Below are 24,569 nucleotides of genomic sequence, written 5' to 3' on the forward strand. Positions count from 1 at the left end.
TTCGCATGTGATTAATCCTTATCATCTCTGGAAATTGTCCTGAGTGATATATAAACATGTGTTACCTGAATGAATATATCATCATGAGGTGCATCTGTCACCATTTTTAGAAAATATAACACACTTTTCTACCTCCTCACCTCTATCAAAGCAAGAGAACTGACATGAGAACTAAATTACATGTAACACTGAACCATTAAGGACAAAATGCAATGTGTAATATAACTAAGCTTGAATATTTGTGAGTGAAGGCATTCTTTACTGTACAGTATACTGTGCCTGCTTACCATACTTCTTCCAGGCAGTTGGCAGAATGTTTGTGATTATTGTTTCTAGATTTGGTCTTTAAATATGACAAACAGACCAAGTTTATCATGACCTATGCACAACTTAGGAACCTGAATCAAACCTTTAGTAGGATAATAAATAGAGCTGAGGGGATTTTTGTTAATCATTAGAATTCCAAGCAATTGTACCTATGGACAAAATAATGAATGATAATTATGGAATCTGAAGAAATGAATAAAAATTTGTACCATGCTAGGACATGAAGCCACATTTCCTTGCTTTCTAGGTAGGAATGCTAACCATTACACCATCACAACTCTATGGCTAGAACTACTGCACAGACTACCCAAGTCCAGTGCCCTCCCAACACAAATTTCAGTTGGTATGTTCAACTTAATTTCCCCTTCTTAGATGTACGAAGTGGAAAATAAGTTGAAGATGTGAACTGAAGTTTGTGATGGAAAGGGCATTGGACTTGGGTAGTCTGTGCAGCGGTGTTAGCCATAGTGCTGAGATGGTGTAATGGTTAGCATTCTTCTATAGTAAGTAATGAGACTCAGATTCAAGTCCTGGCTGTGGCACAGATTTTAATTCATTTCTTCAGACTCCATCATTATCATAGACATAGGTGAGGCTCAAATTTCTTGAGGGAAATCTGATTATAAGATTTAAAAATAATGAACTCTTCATTATCCCATAAAGATTAGATTAGATTAGATTAATTATTCATTCCATAGACCCATAAAAGTGGGAATCCTCCTGGGTGTGGAACATGTCAGATAAACACATTACAAAAATGCAATTAGAAAAACTTGAGTTTCATTAATTTTAGTGATCCTCAGTCAATAAACAGTAAAATTATGTACATGAATTAAATTTAAACTTCTAAATTTTTACAGGTTTAATACTTACATCTGCTTTCATTAAATCCATCATTCAGACATTTGCATTTCTCGGCTATTACAACCAAGTATTGTCAAAAATTAAAGTAAATTATTCATTTCAGTGATCCTCAGTTAAGAACAGTCAGATTATGTACAAGATTTAAAATTAAACTTCCACTATTTACAGACTTAAGACTTACATCTGCTTTCCATACATCCATCATTCACACAGTACATAGTTACTTGGCTGTTAGAACCAAGTATTTTCAAACATTAAAGTATAATAAATTTTCATTAAAATGGTCTACTGCACTTGTTGAGAAACTCATGGATGAAGTAGAAGGAGTTGGCCACCAAAATTCTTTTAGATTGTGCTTAAATTGTGCCTTGTCTGAAACTAAACTCTTAATGGTTGATGGTAACTTCTTGAAAATGTGCGTTGCTGAATACTGGACTCCTTTCTGGGCAAGAATAAGTGATTTTAAATCTTTATGTATATTGTTCTTATTCCTAGTATGGATACTGTGTACTAAGCAATTAGTTGGAAAAAGAGATGTATTATTTACAACAAACTTAATTAAGGAAAAAATAAACTGAGAAGCTGTGGTTAATATGCCCAATTTTTTGAATAGGTTTCGACATGATGTTCTTGGATTTACACTACTCATTACTCTTATTATTATCCGCTTCTCTACTCTAAATATTTTTTCTCTGTTCTTGGAGTTACCCCAAAATATGATACCATATGACATAAAAGAGTGAAAATAAGCAAAATATGCCAGTTTTTTTATATCTCTTATGTCTGACATAATTCGCATTGCAAACACAGACCTGTTTAGGTGCTTTAGCAGTTCGTTAGTATGTTGCTCCCAACTGAATTTATTATCTAGTTGTAATCCCAAGACTTTTACACTCTCAACTTCTTCTATTTCCATGTCATCGTATTTTATACACACCCCAGAAGGAAATCTCTTGGAAGTTCTGAACTGCATATAGTGGGTCTTTTCAATGTTTAATGACAGTGAATTGGCTATGAACTACTTATTAATGTCAGTAAAAATTTGATTAGCTGCCCTTTCTAAAATTTACTATTTATTGCAATGTTTGTATCAACTGCAAATAAGACAAACTTGGCATCTGGTAATGTAACAGAGGACAGGTCATTAATATAGACAAGAAACAGTGGTGGACCTAGTATGGAACCTTTAGGAACACCACATGTAATTTCTTCCCAGTAAGATGATGTCTGATTGCCTACTACTGAAGTGTTACGTAATGACACCCTTTGTTTTCTATTAGTAAGATATGGCTGAAATCACTTTGCAGCTCTACCAGTGACACAATAATATTTTAATTTACTTGAAAGAATGCTGTGATCCATACAGTCAAACGCCTTTGACAGGTCACAGAATATGCCTGTTGCCTCTAATTTCTTGCCCAATGAATTATGGACATTTTTGCTGTAAGTGTAAATAACTTTCTCAATATCAGAACCCTTAAGAAACCCAAACTGTGACTTTGACAGTATGTCATTTTCACTGAGGTGCTTAAGTATACGCTTGAACATAACCTTTCCAAATATTTTTGAAAAAGCTGGCAAAAGTGAGAGCGTTTGGTAATTTGATGGCATTTCTTTGTCCCCTTTCTTGTGGAGAGGTATAACTTCAGCATATTTTAGCCAGTCTGGGAATGTTCCTGTGGCAAGTGATTGATTACACAAAGAAGTTAAGGTATGACAAAGCTCACTCAAACTCTCTTTTATTAACTTTGTTGATATGTTATCATAACCACCAGAATGCTTTGATTTTAAGGACTTTATGATGGATTCTATTTCTTTGGGTGAAGTAAGTGTCAATTCCATTTTACTGAGATTGCTTGTGTGCACTGGTCTCAGATATTCCATTGCATTATTTACTGAACCTGACAACCCCATGCTATCAGTAACAGAGACAAAATACTTGTTTAAATGGTTTGCAACACAACATGCATTTGTTACCAGGGTTTCATTTATTTTTAGAGCTATTTGTTCCTCCTCATTTCTAGTCCTACCTGTCTCTGACTTAACTATATCCCATAGCATTTTTATTTTATTGGTGCCTACAGAAAACAGTAGGCACTAAAACTTGTTACTGCAGCAACAGTAGGCACTAAAGAGTACACTGTGAGTTGGATAACTCAAACTGAAGCAGAGACCACAAACTGAGTGACCTTATACTTGGCTCACTGTGGAAGGTCATGTGACCTGCCTGTGATATTGGCCCCGTTCCTGTCACAAGCAACTTCACCAGATGTGTGAAACATTACACATACTCATATCAACAGATCTGTATTACCCATCAGGTACATCCAGTGGTGTCACTAAAAATACTATACTTTCCATAAATTCCTAGTGGATCTGTTGATGTAATGTAATTCAATAGATAAGAAATTTGCTAACCAAGTGACAGCTGGAGAAAACTAGTTATTGAAAAGAAATGCTGAGGCTGGAGAATTTAAGGCCAGGTGTGTTGTGAGAAGCAAGAACATATTGTAATGATAGTTGCCACCTGCATGGCTTGTGTGGTGAAACAGGCACTAAGGTCTAGATGACCCATGTAGTGAAATGGGCACCTAGGTGCCTTGGTTTTTGCCACCAACCTGGCCCTAATTTATATTACTTTCTTTCATATCAGCATTTCTTATCAGTAACTACTTTTCTCCAGTCACTGATTGGTGAGAAGATTTTTTATCTATCCAATTACATTATATTTCCAAAAATTGATTGTTCTGTTGAATATGTCATGAACTTTGCTGTTGTTTTGTTGCTGAGTTCACGATTCCTGAACTCATTTTTCACACAACGTTATGATATAATATTGACAGAAGTGGCCAGCAATAGATTTGGATATGATTATACAGGGTACTGAAGCTCATAAAAGTTGAGATACAATAAATTTTTGTCATGCAATGTGCAACCATGTAGTTCAATTTGCAACAAGTAGCTGAATTGAAAAAGCTGATTCATAATATAAAATCATTTAAAATATGTAGTAATTGTGTAAAGAATAAACAAGAGAGAGAGTAAAATCTGTTACAGATCTATCAGAATGTCAACAGTGAAACCTGTAGTGCCATCAAAAAGTAACTATTTACCTAAAGCTGTTGTTGTTGTTGTTTTTATCATTGTAGTTATTTTGTTTCTCATAATCAGTTCCAGTATTTTCCATTTTGCAGAGACAGAAGCCATATTTCACAAGCATTTAAATATTGTGAAATGTGATGGACTAGAAATATGTGGAACTGACATAAATGTTCCTCCAAGCAGTTTTCCAAAGAAAATGGTACTAAAGCTTGGAAGTGTGAAGTTCGTATCACACAACAGATCCACATTTAAGGTATTTAAAACAACTGTTTACTAAAATGCATTAAGAGGTAATACAGTAATTGTAATCTTGATTTAAAATAGACTGTGTTGTAACACTAACACTACATTTCTTCACACAGAATATAAATGAATTTGTAGATGTTTCACTACAAATTATCCTAGAAAATAAAGCTGCTGAATTAAAATCCAGAACCAAAGGAACTGTGAAAGACATCTGTAGTGATCGTAATTTGTCTGAAACTGTGCAGTCATCATTAAGCAATTTTCCTGAAATACAGGTAAGCTAGCGGTAACCAAACAACATAAAATGCTTCTCCTGTTCCAGATATATCAGCATTTTACTGTTTGTATGTTTGAATAAAATATTCATACATACAGAGATAAGAAGGTTTCGCAAAATCCTATTTTGCAGCAATGTTTTGACCACAGGAAGTTTATGTACAGCTACCTGTTTAAAGGAGGGAAATATAAATCTACATTTTCTTGCCATTAAGTACAGCACAAAATTCTCAAATTGTCAATGAGAGAATATGGCTTGTCTATTCTGGTAAATCTGTCAACATGCCATGAAGGGTCATTTCAAGCATCAGGCATTGTCACATTGTGGCAAGAGGGTTGTCAGCACAAAACGTACTCACCAAATTGATGTACAACCTACTCAGTCATTATAGTGAGACACAAAACATTGAAGACCTGCCTCATAGTGGTCACAGACAGTCAATTACACCACCTGGTGGTTGCCACCTATAAATTGTGGCTTGTAGTTACCGTGAGGAAACTAGCAGAGCTGTATTGACCCAGACAGCACACAACCATCTATATAACAACAGTTTGACATCTGGGTGACCATTGTAAATAACAGTACAAACTGCCCAGCACCATGGTGTATGAAGATGGTGAACGAGAGAACACCGACATTTATGTGACACTTGATGATGGTCATATTCACATATATTACCTATCTTGTGGACAACATGGCAAGAAATATCCAGGCAAGCACGATACAGTGCACAAGGTGGAAAAACATGGTTTTGAATGTTACTCAAAAACAGATTTTGAGTTCACAGGTATGCAAAGACGTGCAGTTTAGAACAAACTGACTTTATTTTGATTGTTGCTTTGTGTTTGTTTCATAGTAAAGTTACTTTTTAGTTTTGAAGGGCCAGTTCTTTTATTCCCTACTACCACACATGTTCACAGATGTACAAACAGTGCAAATTTATTTATCCTCTACTACCACACATGTTCACAGATGTACAAACAGTGCAAATTTGTTATTTATTTATCTCCAACAGATTCAGAAATACTTGCTTTTAATCTATTTCGTGACTGTTAGGATATTAGGTCTTTTGTAAATAACATCTCATTAATTTTTTGCTTTCTGATTTCTGCTTTACTACCACAGGGCTCCTCACTATGAACCTGCATAAATGGATAATGTATCTTATCTTATTTTGAAGAAATAATAGTAATAATGATAATAATTCTTTAACTTAAAGAGCTCACTGCGCATGTATGCCATAGATATGAACATGAGAACTGATGGTGTTTATCAGGAGGGAAATATCTCAAGCCAGTTCCTGAAAAGGAAATAATGACCAACATAAGAACACAGAGATAAATTTTCAGTCTTAATCGTTCAGTATCATCAAATGCTTAGGGTAGACACAAAAGGAAACTATAAACCAAAAGTGAAGCCATAAGAACTACTCAGACCTGTACTCAAAGACAATATAAAGCATTTCAAGTTATTACTAGTTCTGTGAGCTTGCAAGCTGATATTTTTTCCATTGTCTTTCAGTCGTCATTGCTGAAGTTGGTATTGTTTCTGTAATACCTAAGGAGACAGTCCTGTTCTGTTAGACATATTAGTGGACATGCTATGAATGATTTCCTTCCTCACAGTTAAGCAACTGGGAAATCAGAGAATGGGGTAGTTTCAATAATGCCAATTAATACTCTTTGTTATGCATATAGATTAAGCAAAACAGAAGAATTTATGGACAAAAATCAAGATAAATGAAGTTTATGCTCACAGGTATTGAAAGAATGGAAAATAAATTCATAAAAAATTCCCAGTTTATTTTCAATAGATACTACTTTTCTCACTATTTTTCTTAACATTAATTTCTGACTTTTTGTCTGAATCATGATTACGTAGATTATTTGAATGAATAACTGTTTATTTGTGTTTATTAATATAAAACTAGATCATGATTAATCATTATTATAACTTTTTCATAGATTGACATTGATCGAGCTAGTGATTTCAAAGATGCACAAGCTACAGGAAAAATATTGTCAGACTGCATTTTGGTAATAGCAGATGAGACCTCTTTAATGACTGCTGAATCATTACTTCAAGGAAATGAAATGTTTTTGCTTGCTGTTGTTTCCAATAAAAGTTCATGGGAACAAGGAAAAAATACTGTGACTGTGATTCAATACTGTATTAATGGGAAAAAATACTTGCTGTTGAAGAAGGTTTGTTCATATTCATGAGTACTGTATTCGCATTTTATTAAGAATATCAGTAATTTCTGACAAGGAGGTCACTCAGCATGATGTTACTTTCATAATTTAAGTATTGTAATACAGTTTTCTCTTGGATTTCATCTCTTACACGACTGAAAAGAAAACATTTTGCGCATGATCAATTTTGTAGATATACACTTTCTAGGTTAATTTCTCTAATTGAATTGTGTTAAATTATTATTTGACACAAAATGTAAACTAGTTTCCTACTCACAGTGTTTTGAAAATACCATTAGAGGAAGATGTTGAATATGAAAAGTGTTGAATATCTGCCTCTCCATGACAAACATAACACTGTTATTCAGCTGAAGGTTGCCTCAATATGCATTTACACAATCTCACTTTTACTCTAAAATGCCAAACAAATATTTATTTAATCTGATGATAATGACCTAAGTAGAACAATAATTACTTTGAATGTTTCTAGGAAAGAAAAATTGATCAAAATAGGAGCAGCCTTGTAAATGCAGTACCTAAGACCGAGAAATGGATTCAAAATCTGAAATCTGCTGCTGAAAAATGTACAAGCCCTTCTCACAGGGTGTACGTAGTATCTAGAGCTTTGCCTCAGTGTGGAGTGGAATCATTTGTCTCCATAATTTATAAGCTCACAAACTCAAACAACATACGGTAAGAATCAAAACTGATTTTTTTCCAGTTTTAAGGTGTGTAATATATGCTGAATGAGAGTATATATCCAACTTCTAAATTGATAGTAGTAGACAAAAAGAAAACACTTAGCTATCAGACCCAGAACTGGGAACAACTGGAGGATGATCTCCAGAAATCTCAGGAGCCACTAATACATGTTCATCTTTTCAAACCAATTTTCTTCCAAGACACAGAAGTGAATATAATAGATTAGTTCATTCATTCAACTTATATAAACCATGTGTGGCTTGCTGACTCAGTGATTAAATGCCAGAATCCTGATCCAAAGGTCTTGGGTTTGATCCTTGCTCAGTACTAGGATATTTTGTATTACTTAGCACTTATTTCACCTCTGGCACTTTTTGTTAATGTGAAAAGTACAATGTTGCACTGTGATTTGGAGCCCACATTAAATGTTACATTTTCCTATTACTGGGTGGGTAAGTCCTTCCAAAAATCAGCAGAATTCATGGGCATACTACCTCCAATAGGAGCATGCCAAGTAAAGTGTTGAGGTATTCAAACAACATTTGCATTGATGACAGAATTACCTTACTCATAAGTCCCATTCTGTACTTCTCAACATGCAAGAGAAATTTCATTGATGGAAGAAAGTCAATATTTTAAGAGAGAATCAGCTATAAGAAAATGCCTTTGCCCGTTGCGTTAAGTTGAAGTTAAAAATAGGAAACATGATAAGATAAAACTGTTAAGTCTTTCACTACCCCTTTTATGACCTGGTTTGGATTTTGCATCCTTTAGTAAATGGTGATTCCCAGGTTGACCTCAAGAACACTTTTTTCACAGCACAAGTGCACAATAAAGTGATGTTTGGGTAACTACTGAAAGACTGTTCATGATCATTTGATAGAAACAGAAATGAAGTCCACTGCCATTATAACTGTTCCAAGGGATGCCTCGTTCCGAGCAGCTGTAGGAGTAATGTCCAGGAAGGCCCTGTGATGTGGCAAACAGTGAAGCAGCATCCATGACCACATCACAAGCAAATAGAACTTGTTTTGTTAAAAGCAGCGCCATTGGTTTCCTGATGCATGCATTCTCAGAATGTGTCCCTGGTGGTGCCTATAACAAGTAGTGCATCAACAGACTGTTTGTATACAGTGTCGTATTGACAACATGCAGTGCCCTTGTGCTATTTGTAAATAGTTCATGGACAAGAGTTGCCTGCAGGCCAAGGATAGGAAAACCACAGCACTGTGACATGTCGGAAGTGTAACATAGTTGGCGTGGCCAATATGCAACCCCTTTTCCCCCTTGAGAAGTTGGTGAAGTTATCTTGAGAAAGGGTGCAGATCTTGAATGGAAGCTTCCCTCAGGTGATAAGAGGGGTCTAGTGGAAAGGGGAATCCAGTGTGGCTTCAACCCAATCCCAGGAATCCAAGATCTGAGGTTGTGCAGTGGATGCTGTCCAGGTTGTGGCTGTCCTGGGCAGTGTTGTGAAGAGAAGATGGAGGAGAATTAGTGGTAGTGTAAAAGACTACCAGATGTAAGGCATACAGTGGCCCACAGAGGCAGACTTGTTGACCCAATGTTGGTCCCACATGAGGCCTGAAGTCTCTGGTGGCCACAGAGTAGATGCTGCAGAGGCACTGCAAACACTATGAGATTAGGTTTTAACAATCAGATGCCAAGAGTGCAGCACTGCTGATGACAGATGCAGTGACAGCAAGTACTGACAAACATGAGAACAGCAGTCACTTCTGTGAGAGCATAAGAGAGGAGTGGCGTAGAAGTGTGAAAGGGCATGTAAGGAGAATGTGAGGAGTACACAAATGTAGGAGGGAGCTGGGGGCATGGAGAGATGCAACAAAAAGTAACAGAAATAGCATGGACACAGGATCACAGGAAAAAACGTTGGTCAAAGGGAGTCCTGGGGCGGCAGAAAGGCTGTTGCCATAGCCTATGCCAGAGCATGGGAGCAACTGGGTGGAGTGAGACAATAGGGTAGTGGGAAGGGTGTCACAGTGACAAGCGCAGGAACCTGGAAAAAAAATCTACATCAATAGGGTGGATGTACGTTACATAGAAGCAGAGTCACATAGTGCTGAAAGGAAGAGATCAACCATGGCTGTGTCAACTGGAAGCAGTGGTGCTTATTGTTGGGCAGTGTCAGGCTTGACCATCGGGGCAGCATTGGGTTCAGCTGTAGTGTGTAATGGAACTGATCAATAGAGCCCATTTTATTATAAGATATTATACACTAATTAAAGTTGTTTTCGAAAAGCATTCACTTAGTATGATGTTAGGGTAGGTGCTGCAATCAATGCAAATTTGAGAGTGTGTGTATTTAAATTACTACTTTTATTATTTCTAAAAGTTTGTCTTGCATTAGTTATATGTACAGTTTTGTCGTTCATATTATTATTATCACTAAATTATCCTTTATGCTATTTGATATTTCATGTAACTTTAAAATGCAGTATCATTAATTGATACAGAAATAATGAGTTCTTTGTCAATATGACTCTGTGATCTTTGGTCAGCAACATGATTTTGGCCACTTGTGTGTTGGTGGCGGTTGGGAACTGTTTGTATGTGTGTTTCTTGATAACCATGTGATGTCCACAATCCATGTGGTACTTTATTTTTGTGATTTGATATTGTGAAATTTACTAACTTACTTTCAAGTTAAAGGTTCTGACAATAAATATGTCTTTTTCTAAACAAAAAATTGTGGAATGCTGCTTCATGATTTCAGTAGTCTGGCAATAGTCAAAACCCACACCTTTTTCATCCTGAGCAGCAAAGGAATCAATGATTGCCTAGACAACAAAGCCACATGTACAATGGATATTCAACAGCTTCAAGATAAGTGACACCATGATCACCTCTACAAATTATTTTATATCCATTAGCCACAATGTAACAGTGTCTTTATGGAAATAACTTTGCATCATAGTGGAAAGGGTCCATAAGTGGAGCCAGAGGACAACACTAAGAATGCAGGCTGCATGTTTAGCAGCAGTGAAGGTGTAGTACCATCATGGGAAGGAAGGCTGATCATGGCTGCACCAAGGTAAAGGTATTGGAAACAAGCAGTGTCAGGTGCAACCAGGATTGAGCAGTGGCTGGGTGGCAGTTCAGTCATGGTGCTTTATGCAGAGAGCCAGTTATTGCATCATGGACACAGCTCTGGGCACAACTAGAAGGAAAGTGAGTGGGTTCCTCAGCACTGGAAGACATGGTGTGCCACCCTTGTAAGGGAAAGAAGCCTTGGTTGCATTCTCATGATAAAGGCACCAGAGTATAGAAGCAAAGTCAGTCTTGCGGCTGGGGGGGGGAGGGGGGGGGGGGTGGCAATGAATGGGTGGTGCCTGAGATCAGGTGCAGCAGAGTGTAGACACATCAGATGGATTGAGTGATGCATCCTGGGCAGTTCCACTCTCATAAGGAAGGCTGGAGATGATTACATTTTCGTGACCAAGACATGAAGTGGCATTGCACGCAGTGTTGAGTGAGTGCAGCTGAAGGTAGGGAGCATGGTGGCCAGGCAGAACAGCAACAGCTGAGGACCCCAGGAACCACAGAGTGTGGACTCAAACTTTGTCCCCAACAGATTATCAGACAAAGTCTCCCTTGGGAGAAGAACTAAGCATAGCAGCAACATGCGAAGCAGCACTGGGCATGGTTGGAGGTGGACACTGGTGGACAAGATAAGGAGATGATGGAAGAGACAGCAAATGCACTGGAGCTAGAGGAGGTGCTGCTATGAAGCCTGGCACAGGATCAACCCTGAATTGTTTCCCCCTGGCACTGACCTATTCAAGTCCACATTGTTCACAAATGTGTAAAAAGTGTCCAACAGCATGAATGTGTTACTTACATGGGGTAACCAACCTCAGCAAGAAAGCAATGGCTCCTGCAATAAGACAAAAGTGTAGCAGAAAACATGTCTTTATTCTTGTTGCCAATGTTAAGCCTCAGTAAACTGTGGTTAATTATTCCCCGGTTGAATATAAGAATACTTTATACATGGCATAAGCTTACAATAAAGTTAAATTTGGATAGCAACTGAAAAAATGTTGGTGATCACTTGAAACTAACAGAAACAAAACCTACTGGCACTACAACAATAACAAGTGGTTGTAGGAGTGGAATCCAGGTGGGCCAGATAGTGTGGCATAACAGAAAGCAGTGTGAAGATAGTGCATTGTAGAATGGAGCATCTGGCCTGGTCTCGGGGAGTTCCGATTGATGAGCTATGAGGTGTAGCCAGCTCCTGGCTTGTAACAGAGAGAATGGTTGAATGCTACCACTGGAAGTTGTGCTCTGCCTTAAATATCAAGCAGGCGGAAGTATGTCTGTGACCATGTGACTTGTGGACAGGACTTGTTTCCTTGAAAGCTGTGCCACCTATTTACTGATGCCTTCACTGCTTGGAAGCATGACTGGTGCCCCTTCATGGTACTATAACATTCAGTGGATCAACAGACTGTTTGTTTGCAGTATCATGTCCTCAAAATATGATGAACGTGTGGTAAATAGTCTCAGGAGGAGAGACACCTGTTGGCCAAGGGTAGGCAAACCAACAAAGTGAACACATTGTGCTGGAAGCAAGACATAGGTGACATATGGCCAAATACAACAATAATAATCAAGTAAATGAATGTAAATTTAAAATGGTGGGGCTGAAAACTGTGTGCTACAAGAGGTAGTGGCATGGGAAAACATAAAAAGTGAAAATGGAAAAATGTGAAAAACAAAGAAAAGGAAATGGAAAGAAAAGTGGGAGAGAGGATAGGTAGTAAAAGAAAGATGTGGAAAAGTACCAATAAAAGGAAAAACAGAAGAAAATAGATTGATCAGGAGAATTATCATATCCGAATACCTTTATTCAGAGGTAGTGCTTCGAGGGGTAAGTGGAGGGCAGGTATATAAAAGTGAAATGGACAGCCTGTGCATTTCCCTTATATACCAGGGAGTATTCAGCATATGATTGGCCTTCATCAAGCTAGGCATGTATGAGTGAAGATTCATTATCAACAAAGCCATACTAGTTGATTTGGCTACTATATACAATGAAAAGAACATGTAACTAATGGATTGACTGACTGATTTACACACGGAGACAAAACATCAGTGGTCTTGCCCCACTGTTGCCCACATCAAACGGAAATTTATTATGTGGTTTCTCTCCCTTTAAGTCTAATAAAGCCAGTCAGTACCCATAAAGAGAAGTAGGAGACCTAGTGAAGCCAGTCAGTACCCATAATGAGTAGTAGGAGACCTAGTAAAGTCAGTCAGTAATGTTAAATAATAGGAGAACTTTTAACAGTTCTGTCTTATGAGAAGGGAAGTTGCTCTCATCATGTAGAGGAGATGCTGAGTCACAGACATGTACTACAAAAAGACTCTCAGAATTATAGCTTTTGGCCATTAAGGCCTTAATCAACAATAGACACACACACACACACACACACACACACACACACACACACACACACACACACACACACAATGAGTAGTGTTTGTTGTGTCTGTTGTTGAAGATGGCCTTAATGGCTGAAAGCTATAATTGTGAGAATCTTTTTGTTGTGCCTATCTGCAACTCAACACCTTCACTATATGGTGAGTAGCAACTTTCCTTCTCATAATATTGTTACATTCCATCCTGGATTTTCCATTGTTTGATTTAACAGTTCTTTATTATACATAATTTCTTCAGGAATTACAGATTCAGTACTGGAGGGAAGTGTGGAGGGTATAAATCACAGAGGGAGTACATTCAGAAGGATATAGATGTTTTATTTCTCATAACATGATTGTACTCTGCCTTTAATCATGTTTATGTCAGTGGGACACTGACAGTAAACACTAGTATTTCACCACTTTCTGAAACATTAAATGAATGAACGAAAGAGGAGGTTGGAGCATAAGTCTGTGGTGTTTTCCGTATGTTTAATAAACATGAAAGCTACACACAGCAGAAACTTTATTCATCATTAATATATAGTTCTTCACTATTTACAACAGTTGCCAAAGCTGAGATAACTTTTTGATTCTGCACCTGCAGAAATTGTGTTTTTGAGGTAAAGAATTCTTCCAGCCATGTTTGGAGCATATTTTCATATGGAAAGGAAGTTCCTTGAGGGTTGTTTGATAGAGAGTAGAAAAACTGAAAATCTAAGGGCACAAGATCAGATGAATAAAGTAGGCATGGAATGACTTCTCAATCCAACTGCTGTATAATGTTTTTTGCCAGCCTATCAGAATGCAGGTGGGCATTATCATGGAGTCTTCATGAAGTCTTCCTGGTTGCTGTTCTTGGATTGTTACTGCAAGGCATATCAGCTATTGACAATAATGTCAGTAGTGAAGTATACACCTCGGAGAAGCAATTTGTAGTACACCACACCATTGCTGTTCCACCAGATGCATAGCATTGTCTTTTTTCGGTGTGCACAAGTCTTTGTATGGGGAGTTGCTGCTTTGTTTGGTCTCGGCTATTCTTTTCTTTTCCTAGTGTTAGCATAAAGACACCATGTCTCATCATCGGTAATGTTACAGGACAGGAATGGTCAGTGTTAGTCCTCAGCCAATTAATATGCAAGCAGAAGTGCATATATGGCCACCTGCTGATTTTTGTTATTTTGTCTTGGAGCATGCAGTACCCAAACAACTGCTTTTTGAACCTTGCCCACTACATGCAAATATCACACAATGGTGGAATTCTGATAGGCCATCACATTTGCCAGTTCTCAAGTACACTGACATGGACCATTGTGGATTAACATGTTTAAAAAAATCTTCATCAAACTCCGAAGATCTTGCTGAATGTGGAGAGTCACTAATGTCAAAATGAGAAAACCATTGTCTTACTATGCTCCATCCAATGACATTGTCCCCATATGTGGCACAGATGTTTCTCACTGCCTCTGCTATCAGCCCTCTATTGAGCTCAAACAGAAGAGTATGTTGGAAATGTTCCAGTTTCTCCACTTGGCACTCCATTTTCCAGCATCCACAGCTCCACTCATTACATCCAACGGAGAAAATGAAAATATATAAACTCAAATAGCAACAATGAACTACAAGTAAAAAATGATACTTCATAAATAAACCCTTAGAAATTGGAATAACAGCATGCCAAACAAAAACACTACAAACTAATGTACCAACCAAATAAGTGTAAGTAAAATTGCAAAACTATTTTGAGAGAATTAAATTATCTCTTTGTCCAAAAATCTGCTCGGTGCTTATTGGAACTGACTGACTTGATGCTGAATTTTCCCAAATTAATTAACTCAAGTATAGAGTGTTGCTGCATGTGAATGTGTTTTGTTTGAGCATGATGGATGCCTTTGTGTTTCAGTGCAGTGGCACCTCTATTATCTATTAACACACAGTTCATGGAGCAACCACTGAATATCTACTGCACTGCTTCTTGGACTGCTGTTGGCTTATGTATTGGATAGACAAACATTAGTTGGTCTTTTAAGCATAAAAAATTGCTGCTCCAACTAACATAAAAATATAGCCCACTGTTGCTCAAGTTCCGATGCATCATTAGCATCACAGAAGCCTTCAGTTTTGATTGTTCCACATTTTCAGAAAGTTGGTTCTACAATGGCTGCGCCTTTGATGTACTCTATGTGATGAAAAATATCCAGACATCTGGCTGAAAAGATATAAAAGTTCATGGTGCCCTCCATCGGTAATGCTGGAATTCAATATGGTGTTGGCCCACCCTTAACTTTGATGACAGCTTCCACTCTTGCAGGCTTATGTTCAGTCACATGCCAGAAGGTTTCTTTGGGAATGGCTGCCATTCTTCACGGAGTGCTGCAGTGAGGAGAGGTATTGATGTCGGTCAGCGAGGCCTGGCACGAGGTTGGCGTTCCAAAAATCCCAAAGGTGTTCTATAGGGTTCAGGTCAGGACTCTGTGCAGGCCATTCCAAGGATGTTATTGTGGTGTAACCACTCTGCCACAGGCCGTGCATTATAAACCAGTGCTCGATCCTGTTGAAACATCCTGTCACCATCCCCGAATTGCTCTTCAACTGTGGGAAGCAAGAAAGTGCTTAAAACATCAATGTAGGCCTGTGCTATGATAGTGCCACTCAAAAAACAAGGGGTGCAAGCCCCTTCCATGAAAAACATGACCACACCATAACACTCCCACCTCTGAATTTTACTGTTGGCACTACACACACTGGCAGATGACGTTCACTGGGGATTCGCTATACCCACACCCTACCACTCCACACAACGTTTTTCCAATGTTCAAAATTGTCTAATGTTCACACTCCTCACACCAAACGAGGCATTCTTTGGCATTTACCGGCGTGATGTGTGGCTTATGAGCAGCTGCTCAATCATGAAATCAAAGTTTTCTCACCCCCTGCCTAACTGTCAAAGTACTTGGAGTGGATCCTGTGCCTATTACACATTATGACCCTCTTCAACTGTTGGCAATCTTTGTCAGTCAACAGACTAAGCCCACCTGTATGCTTTTGTGCTGTGTGTGTCCCGTTATGTTTCCACTTCACTATCACATTGGAAACAGTGGACCTAGGGATGTTTAGCAGTGTGGAAATGTTGCATACAGATGTATGATACAAGTGGCACCCATGGCACTTGACCATGTTCGAAGTCCATGAGTTTTGCAGATTGCCCCAATCTGCTCTCTTATGATGTCTAATGACTATTGAAGTCGTTGATATGGAGTACCTGGCAGCTTTCAAATTCTAAAGTTGTCAGCAGTAAAATACAGGTAGTGAAAGGCTATTTACAATTTGTACAGAATCCTGATGGCAGTTATAAGAACCAAGGGGCATGAAAGGGAAGCAGTGATTGCGAAAGGTCCTGAACGGAATTGGGGAAAAGAATTTAGTACTGGAGGGAAGTGTGGAGGGTAAAAATCACAGAGGGAGTACATTCAGAAGGATATAGATGTTGAAGTAGTTATTTGGAGAGGCTTGCGCAGGATAGAGTAGCATGGAGAGCTGCATCAAACCAGTCTTTGCACTGAAGACCAGACCACCAACAACAGAAGATTTAGGGTACAGGTTGTGTTACAGCATGTGAGGACAGCTTACAGTATTCTGTGGGATCTTGCCACCATGACATTTGTGGCAAGGGGTAACTGGTCATGAAATGAACAAGTGTACCACATGTTGCAGGTAATGTTTTAAATAGGCGTGATGTGAACTGTTGTCGACAGTCTGCCATTATGTGGCAAAGCACCTAAAACATGAGGCATAAATGACCAGAAAACCATAGCTATTGTCTTTGAAAGTCATAGCTACCATATCTGTCTGCCACTGGGTGAACCTGTTGATGACAATGAGTATATACCTGTGGCAATTTGGTGATGGGAGGGGCCCAGTGAGGTCAGTATGGACATGGGAGAAATGATGATTAGCTGGATAGAAAGAGTGCAGACATGGTGGACTACTTTGGCACACTGACAAGGGAGGCAACATTGAGTCCAATGCTGGGACTGCTGTGCAGTATCTATAATTTGGGGCCAGCTGCCTGGGTGATGTAATTGAGGGGACCTGTAATGGTGCAGCAGTGACTAAGCCAGTCAGTGGCAACATTGTTGATGCCTGCCCTGTGTTGCATATCAGTCATGGAGGTGCCCAGCAGTTGGCAGATACCAACACAAGCTGCTTGTGCCTGAGTCGTCTCAGATGCTACTAGTTGGGGGTGGAGAGTGTGACTGGGTGGGGAGGCATGCTGGTGACTGTGAGTTGGGGAATGGGTAGGGTGTACGTATCATGCCAGGCAGGCTTGTGTAACAGTAGGTATGCAGGAGAGCTTCTGCGAAGTTTGGAAGGTGGAAGATGACGTTGGTGTTGTTGTTGTTGTGGTCTTCAGTCCAGGGACTGGTTTGATGCAGCTCTCCATGCTACTCTATCCTGTGCAAGCTTCTTCATCTCCCAGTACCTGCTGCAACCTACATCCTTCTGAATCTGTTTAGCGTATTCATCTCTTGGTCTCCCTCTACAATTTTTACCCTCCAAGCTGCACTCCAATACTAAATTGGTGATCCCTCGATGTCTCAAAACATGTCCTACCAGCCGACCACTTCTTCTAGTCAAGTTGTGCCACAAGCTCCTCTTCTCCCCAATTCTATTCAATACCTCCTCATTAGTTATGTGATCAACCCATCTAATTTTCAGCATTCTTCTGTAGCACCACATTTCGAAAGCTTCTATTCTCTTCTTGTCTAAGCTATTTATCATCCACGTTTCACTTTCATACATGACTACACTCCATACAAATACTTTCAGAAACGACTTCCTGACACTTAAATCAATACTCGATGTTAACAAATTTCTCTTCTTCAGAAACGCTTTCCTTGCCATTGCCAGTCTACATTTTATATCCTCTCTACTTCGACCATCATCAGTTATTTTGCTCCCCAAATAGCAAAATTCCTTTACTACTTTAAGTGTCTCATTTCCTAATCTAATTCCCTCAGTATCACCTGACTTAAATCGACTACATTCCATTATCCTCGTTTTGCTTTTGTTGATGTTCATCTTATACCCTCCTTTCAAGACACTGTCCATTCCGTTCAACTGCTCTTCCAAGTCCTTTGCTGTATCTGACAGAATTACAATGTCATCGGCAAACCGCAACGTTTTTATTTCTTCTCCATGGATTTTAATACCTACTCCGAACTTTTCTTTTGTTTCCTTTATTGCTTGCTCAATTGACAGATTGTATAACATTGGGGATAGGCTACAACCCTGTCTCACTCCATTCCCAACCACTGCTAACATTTCATACCCATCGACTCTTGTAACTGCCATCTGCTTTCTGTACAAATTGTAAATAGCCTTTGGCTGTATGTATTTTATCCCTGCCATCTTCAGAATTTGAAAGAGAGAATTCCAATCAACATTGTCAAAAGCTTTCTCTAAGTCTACAAATGCTAGAAACATAGGTTTGCCTTTCCATAATCTTTCTTCTAAGATAAGTCGTAGGGTCAGTATTGCCTCACGTGTTCCAACATTTCTACGGAATCCAGACTGAGCTTCCCCGAGGTCGGCTTCTATCAGTTTTTCCATTCGTCTGTAAATAATTCGCGTTAGTATTTTGCCGCTGTGATTTATTAAACTGATAGTTTGGTAATTTTCACATCTGTCAACACCTGGTTTCTTTGGGATTGGGATTATTATATTCTTCTTGAAGTCTGAGGGTATTGCACCTGTCTCATACCTCTTGCTCACCAGATGGTAGAGTTTTGTCAGGACTGGCTCTCCCAAGGTTGTCAGTAGTTCTAATGGAATTTTGTCTACTCCAGGGGCCTTGTTTCGACTCAGGTCTTTCAGTGCTCTGTCAAACTCTTCACGCAGTATCTTACCTCCCATTTCGTCTTCATCTACATCCTCTTCCATTTCCATAATATTGTCCTCAAGTACATCGCCCTTGTATAAACCTTCTATATACTCCTTCCACCATTCTGCCTTCCCTTCTTTGCTTAGAACTGGGTAGCCATCTGAGCTCTTGATATTCATACACGTGGTTCTCTTCTCTCCAAAGGCCTCTTTAATTTTCCTGTAGGCAGTATCTGTCTTACCCCTAGTGAGATAAGCCTCTACATCCTTACATTTGTCCTCTAGCCATCCCTGTTTAGCCATTTTGCACTTCCTGTCGATCTCATTTTTGAGACGTCTGTATTCCTTTTTGCCTGCTTCATTTACTGCATTTTTATATTTTCTCCTTTCATCAATTAAATTCAATATTTCTTTTGTTACCCAAGGACTTCTACTAGCGCTCGTCTTTTTACCTATTTGATCCTCTGCTGCCTTCACTATTTCATTCCTCAAAGCTACTCATTCTTCTTCTACTGTATTTCTTTCCCCCGTTCCTGTCAATTGTTCCCTTATGCTCTCCCTGAAACTCTGTACAATCTCTGGTTCTTTCAGTTTATCCAGGTCCCATCTCCTTAAATTCCTTTTTTTGCAGTTTCTTCAGTTTTAATCTAAGTTCATAACCAATAGATTGTGGTCAGAGTCCACATCAGCCCCTGGAAATGTCTTACAATTTAAAACCTGGTTCCTAAATCTCTGTCTTATATAATTTATCTGATACCTTTTAGTATCTCCAGGGTTCTTCCATGTATACAGCCTTCTTTCATGATTCTTAAACCAAGTATTAGCTATGATTAAGTTATGCTCTGCTTAAAATTCTACCAGACGGCGTCCTCTGTCATTTCTTAGCCCCAATCCATATTCACCTACTATGTTTCCTTCTCTCTCTTTTTCTACTGATGAATTCCAGTCACCCATGACTATTAAATTTTCATCTCCCTTCACCACCTAAATAATTTCTTTTATCTCATCATACATTTCATCAATTTCTTCGTCATCTGCAGAGCTAGTTGGCATATAAACTTGTACTACTGTAGTAGGTGTGGGCTTCATATCTATCTTGGCCACAATAATGTGTTCTCTATGCTGTTTGTAGTAGCTTACCCGTACACCTATTTTTTAAATTCTTTATTAAACCTACTCCTGCATTATCCCTATTTGATTCTGTATTTATAACCCTGTACTCACCTGACGAGAAGTCCTGTTCCTCCTGCCACTGAACTTCACTAATTCCCACTACATCTAACTTTAACCTATCAATTTCCCTTTTTAAATTTTCTAACCTACCTGCCTGATTAAGGGATCTGACATTCCACACTCCGATCCATAGAACGCCAGTTTTCTTTCTCCTGATAACAATGTCCTCTTGAGTAGTCCCAGCCTGGAGATCCAAATGGGGGACTATTTTACATCTGCAATATTTTACCCAAGAGGACGCCATCATCATTTAATCATACAGTAAAGCTGCATGCCCTTGGCAAAAATTATGGCTGTAGTTCCTCTTGCTTTCAGTTGTTTGCAGTACCAGAACAGCAAGTCCATTTTGGTTAATGTTACAAGGCCAGATCAGTCAATCATCCAGACTGTTTCCCCTGCAACTACTGAAAAGGCTATTGCCCCTCTTCAGGATTCACATGTTTGTCTGGCCTCTCAACAGATACCCCTCCATTGTGGTTGCACCTTCGGTACGGCTATCTGTATCGTTGAGGCGTGCAAGCCTGCCCACCAACGGCAAGGTCCATGATGGTGGTGGTGGTGGTGGTGGGGGTGGGTGGGTGGGTGGGGGTGGGGAGATGAGGTACTGGCGGAATTAAAGCTGTGAGGATGGGGCGTGAGTCGTGCTTGGGTAGCTCAGTTGGTAGACCACTTGCCCGCGAAAGGCAACAGTCCTGAGTTCGAATCACGGCCCAGCACACAGTTTTAATCTTCCAGGAAGTTTCATATCAGCGCACACTCCACTGCAGAGTGAAAATTTCATTCCACAAGAGATCAACTTAGGAAGTTTCCTTCTGAATACCATGGCAGTTCCATTCTCACTTTTGTTTTGCGTTTCTAGTTTCAAAGTCACAATAATATAATTGAGTTGGCACATTAATGGGATAGTTTAACACCTCAAAAGTCTTGAATTTTTATAAGTATTTCTATTCTTTTCATGTGGCTACCTTTTATGGGTAGAACAGAACAATGCTTATGAGAGCAGTAAATCTATTGGATGGTCTGTTTGATGAATCAACACAGCACCCGTAAAACTATATATAGCAGAGATTGTGAGTAGTAGATAGGCACAACACACACACACACACACACACACACACACACACACACACACACACACACACACACAGAGTCATGACCACAGTCCCTGGCTGCCCCTGGCTGAGGCCAGACTGTGGGCAAGGAGGGGGGAGGGATAGCAGGTTAGTGGTGGGGGATGGTAAAGGGCTGCTTGTGGGAGCATACAGGGATGAGGCAGAGAAAGGGTTGGGCAGCTAGGTGCAGTCAGGGGGTTAGACGGAGAACAGGGACGGGGTGGGGGTGGGGGAGCAGAGAAGGGGAGAAGTAAAAAGACTGTGAGTGTGTTGGTGGAAGAGAGGGCTGTGTAGTGCTAGATTGGGAACAGGGAAAGGGCTAGATGGGTAAAGACAATAACTTCCCTGTCCCCCACCCCTACCTTGCTATCCCCCCTCTTCCATAGCCTAACCATCTGGTTGCTTCTCCCATCATGTGCTGCCTCTTGCAGTGTGGCCTCAGCAGCCAGAGACTGTGGTCTCATGTGTGTGAGTTGTGTTTACATTGTGTGTTTGTGTGTGTGTTTGTGTGTGTGTGTGTTTTGTCCATTTTCAATGCAGGCCTTGTTGGCTGAAGGCTTACTTGCTAACAGTCTTTTTGTTGTGCTTATCTATGGCTTATCATATCTGTAATATGGTGAGTGGCACGTATCTTTTTCATATTATTGTCACATTGCGTCCTGAATTTTCCATTGTTAGAAAATACATACTGTCAGATGAAAGTGTTTCTACATGGTAAATATTACCATAAATTCTTCCAAAGTTTGCTTTTTTAATTCAAAATGTTATAGCCAACCACATGTTATATGCGTGAAACAGAAGTGAATGACTCCTGAACATAGCAGCGAAAGGTATGGGTTTGGTTGGCAAAAGAATTCTCTTTGTGATGTCAAACATTTAATGCAAATTGAATGCTTCATTTGTACTTTGTCCAGCAACCACAAGTGGCTCAAACTGAAATGAGCACATCTACATTTTCAGTGACATGTTTAATGATGGAATTTAGTAGTTTCAGATTAGTACCATGACAACCTACCCTTTAGTGATGACAGCCTGCTCTATAGCGATGGTCTAATGCTAGTATGGTAACCAGAATCAAACAACCTGCATTCTTGTGTAGCTTAGTAAACAAACATAAAAAATGATACTTTGGAGTGTCATTTAATACAGCAAGTAGTTTCTGGTTCTACATATTCAGTGCTTTCTGATCAGCAGGGACTGTTTCAGAGAGATTTCAGATCAGTACTGCCTTTCTTTAAACTAGTTCACATGCAAAATTTCTTCAATACATTGAGGAGTGTGTGAACCAGATACAAATGCTTTCCCAACTTGCATTTTCACCTCGCATGTCACCAAATAGATGAGTGTTGGTTACAGTTGGTCAGTGAGCATTTTCACCTCACATGTCACCAAATAGATGAGTGTTGGTTACAGTTGGGCAGTGTCTTGCTAGCCATAATTCTCTAGCAGCCACTGTTGATACACTGTTGGTACACATACAGAGTGCATAAAGGAAGACCCTACATTAAAATATCCAGTTCCTTTTCAATTCCATACTTTAATTTTGTGGACATTCTACTTGCAGCATTTGGGAGCTTCTTGATATAATTAATTCTAAAGATTAGAGATAATGTTCAGTTCTGTAAGCTTAATGATTAGTGTATTGTCATGTACCTGTGCTGCAATACAAATTTTGTTACAGACAGATATCTACTTAATGGTTTAGAAGTTTCATAGAACATTATTATTATCTTTTTAATGTTAGCTACTTATATACTAAGAAATGCAAGAGGGGCTAATGTGAATGTATTTCTTTTAATTTCTGTGAAATTTACATAGTTGTTGTTTGTTTGTTAGGTACTTTTTCATTCTGGATGAGACTGCACCAGAATTTTCCTTATCTGACAACTTCTATAAGCAGCACCTTCTTCTAGATCTAACAGTTAATGTTTATGCTGAAAGTTCATGGGGAACCATTAGGAGTGTGTTGCCATTAAGGGCAGATACTCTTATTGAGGAAGCATCTGTACATTTAAGGTAAAAATAAAAAGTAATTTTGTATGCTTTTTGGTTGGTAGCTGTTACTAACAGTCATATGAATTCTGTTTTATAAAAATTAAATTAAATTTTCTATTCATTAGCCTTGTGTTACAAACTAGTCAAGTGAGCCTATTTTTTATCCTGTGTGGCATTTTGTGTGTGTTGTGTAACATTAAAACAACTGTGAAGTTCATATTACACTGAAGTGCCAAAGAAACTGGTATAGACATGCATATTCAAATACAGACATATGTAAACAGGCAGAACATGGCACTGCAGTCAGGAACGCCTATACAGGCAACTAGAGTCTGGCACAGTTATTAGATCGGTTCCTGCTGCTAAACTGGCAGGTTATCAAGATTTAAGTAAGTTTGAACATGGTGTTATAGTCAGCACATGAGTGATGGGTCACAGAATCTCCAAGGCAGCTATGAAGTGGGGATTTTCCCATACGACCTTTTCATGAGTCTACTGAGAATATCAGGAATCCGGTAAAACATCAAATTTCAAACATCGCTGCAGACGGAAAAAGATCTTGCAAGGATGGAACCAATGACAACCGAAGAGAATCATTCAACATGACATAAGTGCAATCCTTTTGCAAATTGCTGTAGATTTCAATGATGGGACATCAGCAAGTGTCAGCATTTGAAGCATTCAATGAAACTTCATCAGTACGGGCTTTCAGTGCCAAAGGTCCACTTGTGTACTCTTGATGACTGCACAATATAAAACTTTATGCCTTGCCTGGGCCTGTCAACACTAACATTTGCCTGTTGATGACTGGAAACATGTTGCCTGGTTGATGAATCTCATTCCAAATTGTATCAAGTGGATGGACATGCAAGGTTTTGGAGACAACCTCATGGATGGACCCTGGATATCAGCAGGGGACTGTTCAAGCTGATGGAGGTTCTGTAATGGTGTAGGGTGTGTGCAGCTTGAGTGATATGGGACCTTTGATATGTCTGGATACAACTCTGACTGGTGACGCATAAATAAGCATCATGTCTGATCACCTGCATCCATTCATGTCCATTGTGCCTTCCAACAGATGTGGGCAATTCCAGCAGGACAATGCAACACCCCACACGTCCAAAATTGCTACAGTGTGGCTCCAAGAACAATCTTCTGATTTTAAACACTTTTGTTGCCCACCAAACATTATTG

General features: G+C 39.2%; 1 protein-coding gene across 1 annotated transcript in view; it reads left to right on the top strand.

Annotated features, from left to right (window-relative positions):
- Positions 1 to 24,569, top strand: part of LOC126272096 (fatty acid synthase-like) — a 332,645-nt gene that overhangs the window by 193,433 nt on the left and 114,643 nt on the right. The window contains exons 19-23 of the mRNA XM_049974674.1: positions 4,386 to 4,546; positions 4,656 to 4,814; positions 6,781 to 7,020; positions 7,499 to 7,701; positions 23,217 to 23,396. Coding sequence (XP_049830631.1) covers positions 4,386 to 4,546; positions 4,656 to 4,814; positions 6,781 to 7,020; positions 7,499 to 7,701; positions 23,217 to 23,396 — 943 coding nt within the window. The remainder of the gene's footprint in view (positions 1 to 4,385; positions 4,547 to 4,655; positions 4,815 to 6,780; positions 7,021 to 7,498; positions 7,702 to 23,216; positions 23,397 to 24,569) is intronic.

Source organism: Schistocerca gregaria, chromosome 5 (assembly GCF_023897955.1).
Source record: "Schistocerca gregaria isolate iqSchGreg1 chromosome 5, iqSchGreg1.2, whole genome shotgun sequence".
NCBI classification, from domain to species: domain Eukaryota; kingdom Metazoa; phylum Arthropoda; class Insecta; order Orthoptera; family Acrididae; genus Schistocerca; species Schistocerca gregaria.